This window comes from Lycium ferocissimum, chromosome 7 (assembly GCF_029784015.1).
Source record: "Lycium ferocissimum isolate CSIRO_LF1 chromosome 7, AGI_CSIRO_Lferr_CH_V1, whole genome shotgun sequence".
Classification (NCBI taxonomy): domain Eukaryota; kingdom Viridiplantae; phylum Streptophyta; class Magnoliopsida; order Solanales; family Solanaceae; genus Lycium; species Lycium ferocissimum.
This window is the reverse complement of record NC_081348.1, coordinates 33,664,642-33,669,578: the sequence shown is the minus strand read 5'-3', so window position 1 is coordinate 33,669,578 and position 4,937 is coordinate 33,664,642. Positions and strand designations below refer to the sequence as shown.

At 35.3% G+C, this 4,937-nt stretch overlaps 1 protein-coding gene across 1 annotated transcript; it reads left to right on the top strand.

The window, feature by feature from the left end:
• Nucleotides 1–3,902: 3,902 nt before the first annotated feature.
• On the top strand, nucleotides 3,903–4,718 carry LOC132062146 (uncharacterized). The gene has a single exon (XM_059454778.1). The coding sequence runs from the start codon at nucleotides 3,903–3,905 to the stop codon at nucleotides 4,716–4,718; it is 816 nt and encodes a 271-aa protein (XP_059310761.1).
• The last annotated feature ends 219 nt before the right edge of the window (nucleotides 4,719–4,937 follow it).

Sequence of the window (4,937 nt, the reverse complement as noted above, 5' to 3'; positions counted from 1 at the left end):
TTAGGTATCCTAACACAAAATGAACAACTTGTAGTGTACCCTAGTTCTTTAATATAGTCCCTTATTTCAAAAAAGGACTTCCTATCCACATCAACATCCAAAAACTCTATTATTTGTCCACCCTCATACTTTGGTTCCCCATTACTGACATTCAAAACCCCGCCATGATACCATCTCAATGTTACCAATACAAACCCACTCATACCTGAAATTACAATTCAATAATAGTACAAACAATCAGTACCACACACATACAAAAATAATAGATGGACAACAACAATCAGTACCTCCCCATACACACCAAATAACAATAATTAAATTCAGACATATGACAATAAAAGGCCAAACAGTGTATAAAATCAGATTTTGGGGTGAAAATGAATTGGACACACCTACAACAGCAATACTATACAACATAAGATTATGCACCTCTTAACCCCAATTTAAACTAGAAAAAATCATATTTTTCCACAAACCCTAGAAATCCAGACGATAATGTCACAAATCCTATATAATATAGAAAAAAAAACTTTACTTGTGCAATCATGACAAAGAACACGACTGACCTGGTATTTTTTAGTTCACTAATAGTTTGATAAACCTTGAAGATAAATCGACGATTTCGCATCACAATTCACCACAATGTTGCAACCTAAACTTAGTTTAAGTGTGATTCAAAGTGATTTGCAGAATAAAAACATATAATTTGAGTGATTAAACATCTGATTTGGGTAGAAATCGAGTGAGAGGTGAGAGCTTTTTGGATTTGAAATTTTGGAAAAGAAAAGAAATGAAAAGGACCGTCTGATTATAATTTTTTATGAGCGTGTGCATACACTCAAACGAGTTTGGGTGACTTTGTCCATTTGAAAGCGTAAATAATACACAAAAAAATAAGTCCATGAGGGTCATAGGACCCCCACAAAGTTTAGTTGTATTATGACAATTTTGGCTATAGTTTGAGTGCGTTTTGAATACTTTTCCCAAAAAAATATATAAAGGCAATGACATTTTTAATAAAAAAATGTAGGGCAAAATTGATTTATTTCGAATTGTTACACATTCTCTCAACCAGCCTCCTTCACTGTTGCGGTGAAAATATTTGTTGGAAGAAACTCAGAAATTGCTGCTCGTGTGTAACTTTTTCATTCTATTAAGGGAAAATGGCCATAAATACCCCTCTACTATGGGATATTGTTGAAATCCACCCTCCGTTATACTTTTTAGCCATTCGTGTCCCTGCCATCTGGGTAACTTTTAAATATACCCTAGTTTGACGGAGGGACACATGGAGGGCTTTGGGAGGCTGACCCATATTTTTTAATTTTATACTCGGTAAAACGGGTTTGACCCACTACCCGAATTAAAATTCACCCAAATTAAAACCCCACCCACTCGTACACTCTCTTATTTTAGAAAGTTAAGGGTCAAGAGCAGCGGCTTAGATCTGTGTTGCAATTGAAGCTCAAAAAGGTAAGTTTCTTCAGTAAGGATTGTTATATTAACTGATTTTAGCTTTTTAGTAAGTTGGTTTTATGTTTTAATCTGAGTTGGTTTTATGTTTTAATCTGATTTTGCTTTCGAGGGTTTGTATTTTTTTGCACTGACTTGATTTCTTGCCTTTTCTGGTAGTATTTTTGGATTTTCATTGTTGTTTTTGTGTATTTATAGTTGTATTGTCATGCATGTGGTCTTTAATGCGTGGTCCTTTCCTTTTTTGGATCGGTTAGGTATTTTTTAATTATTTTGGGGTTTGGGGGGACCATAAGACTGAAAGTAGAAGTGTTTGGTGGTTTAGGGTTTTCTATTTTGGCGTTATGTGTGGATTTGAAGTTGTTTGGTGGTTTAGGTCTTCCGATACCCGAATTAGATGTCTTAAATTGCCTTTTTATTGTTGAATTTGGTCCCCCGTGTGATTGATTTTGCAATGAAATGTGGTGGTTGAGAGTTAAATATGTTAACTTTATGCATTCTTTATTAAGTAAGGTCCCTTATTGTGGTACTTTATTAATAATTTTTTTTTGTATTATATGTTTAGTAGCCCCAATGTGTGTTGTTTTATAACATATGAGTTGTTTAATATGACTTTATGCATTGTTTGTCTAATTTATGTTTGTTTTGTAACTTTATGGCTCATTCAATTTATGTACTACCTTTGTTGGTTAAAGATGGTTCATTTGGACCTGGTTTTCAATCATGGCGGTGAATGGATAACTAAGCCCTATGCTCTCTACTCAATTAAGGAAGTTCATCTTCGGAGAGGGTGTGACTCAGACCTTCTGTCCTTTAAAGATTTAGTTGATGAATATTGAAAAATTAGGGTTTGTAGGGGTTCAACAACTAATTATCGCTGGTCCATCTGTAAAATATTATGAGATTGAAGATGATGTTGGAATTAGGACCCTGTCGTGTCTTGTTAGTGATAAGTTTAGTGTTATCAATATTTATGTTGTAGATGATTGTGAGCTTGCTGTTTCTGTCCCCTCTATTGTCCACCATACTGAGACTTATGCAGCTGTAGCTTCAGTTGTTAGTGATGGTAGTAGTACTGAAAATGAAGGGGAGGATGATGATGAAATTGATCCTGAGGATTTGGACTATGACTCTGAACAGATAGGTTACTTTCTGGCACAAAGAAAACAAGAAGTTACTGAACACCTTATTGAGTATAAAGAGATACATAGTGGTATGTCTTTCAAAGATATAGTTGAAGCTAGGAATTTTTTGAACTTGTATACAATGGTTAATAAGAAGGAGTTAGTGCTTTTGAGGAGTGACAACAATAGGTTGAGATATAGGTGTGGAGAGGGCTACCAATTTATGTGTCTAATATCCAAGGACAAAGGCAGGGAGGGCTGTAAAGTGGAGACATTAAACACAAAACATGATTCCAATGATAAGTTTGACAACAGTAGGGTTGATTATTTAATCATTGCACACTACTTCAAGAGGAAGTTATAAGATGATCCTAAGTACAACGTGAGAGAGATGAGGACTGATTTGCAAGCTGCCTTTAACCTTAATGCTACTCGTGGTAAGTGTAAAAGGGCAAAGAGAATGATCTTGGAGAAGCTTGAAGGCAGTTTCAATGATGATACAACAAGTTGGAGGATTATGCCAAAGCTTTGAGGGATAGTAATCTTGGATCTGATGTGGTTATTAACTTATCCAATGAGGCACCACTTCAAGGTAAATGAAAATTCCTTAGAATGTACATTTGTTTCCAGGCCCTAAAGATGGGATACAAAGATAGTTTGAGGCCATTTATTGGACTTGATGACACTTTCTTAAAAGGGAAAGCAAATGGCTAACTGTTAGTGGCTCTTGGGCAAGACAGCCAGAACCATTTCCATCCTCTAGCATGGGCAGTTGTTGATAAAAGAAACAAAGAGGAGTTGGACCTGGTTTATGGAGCATCTAAAGGGTTCATTGGAGCTAAATATGGGAGAAGGAGTTACATTTATCTCAGACATGCAGAAGGTACCTTTCTTGTCTTTACTTTGTATTAATTATGTCCTTAGTTGTTTTTAGTTAGGTCCTTGTCTTAAATTCTATACTTATTCTACTTAACTTAGATAAGTAAGTTGATTAGTTTATTAGTTGACTTGGTAATTAGTTTACTTATTTGACTTAAATTCTGCAGTTAGTATATTAAGTAAGTTGATTAGTTGACTTAACTTAGGTAATCAATTTACGTATTTATGCATTGTTATTCTGCAGTTAGTATATTAAGTAAGTTGATTAGTTGACTTGGTAATTAGTTTACTTATTTCACTTAAATTCTGCAGTTAGTATATTAAGTAAGTTGATTAGTTGACTTCAATTCTGCAGTTAAATTCTGTAATTAGTTAACTTCAATTCTGTACATATTCTAATGCAGGGATTAATTGATGCCATTAAAAATGTGCTTCCCCAAGCAAAGAGAAGGTATTGTGACAAACATGTTGAAGCAAATTGGGCAAAAAAATGGAAGATTCTTGGAGATGAAGAAGTTGTTTTGGTGGGCTTCATGGTCAACTTATCCTGAAGAGTTTAAAGACCAATTGATGTGTATGGGCCAGTTGAGTGAAGCTGTTGTTAAGTCACTGTTGAAGTATCCTTCCCAGAGTTGGTGTAGGGCCTATTTTAACACTGTTTGCAAGAATCTATCAGTGATCAATAATATCACTGAGTCTTTCAACAAATGGATTTTGGATGCTAGATACAAGCCAATAATTAAGATGCTTGAAACTATAAGGGTGAAAGTAATGAATCATTTAAGAAAACACGAAGAGAAAGTGAGTTCATGGAGACAAGAGTACAGTCCTAACTACTTAGAATTGTATTATGACTTCCTCAAAATTGCTCAAGTCTGTGTGGTGGAAACAAATGGTGGTGATGGTTTTGAAGTTTCAGAAGGGCAAGACAAACACATTGTGAAGTTGGAGATGAGAATATACACATGTAGGATATGGGACATCTTTGGGATCCCATGTCCTCATGCAATAAAGGCAATACAGTATTTGAAGAAAGACCCTGTAAGGGAGATACACCGGTGGTACACCAAAGAAGCATACCTGTTGACTTATCACCACAAGATACAACTAGTTCTTGGTGAGAAATTCTGGATAGTTGGTCCAGCTGATGCAATGAATCCACCTGATATGGTGACTTTAGCCAGGCCTAGAATCAAGAGAATTAGGCAAAAAAATGAAGCTAGTAAGAGGCAATATGAGTGAAGTTTGTCCAGGAAAGGAAGAATTATGACTTGTGGGACTTGTAGAGAACCTGGCCATAATGCAAGGGGATGCAAAAAGGTAATCTTTACTTTTAAGTACGTTTAATTTACATTTTCCAAATTCTAACTACAATTACTTCTATTTTCAGCCAGTAAAAGCAAGGAAAACTAAGCAAAGTTCTGCAGCTCCATCTAAAGCCAAGAACTGTTTTAAGGTAAG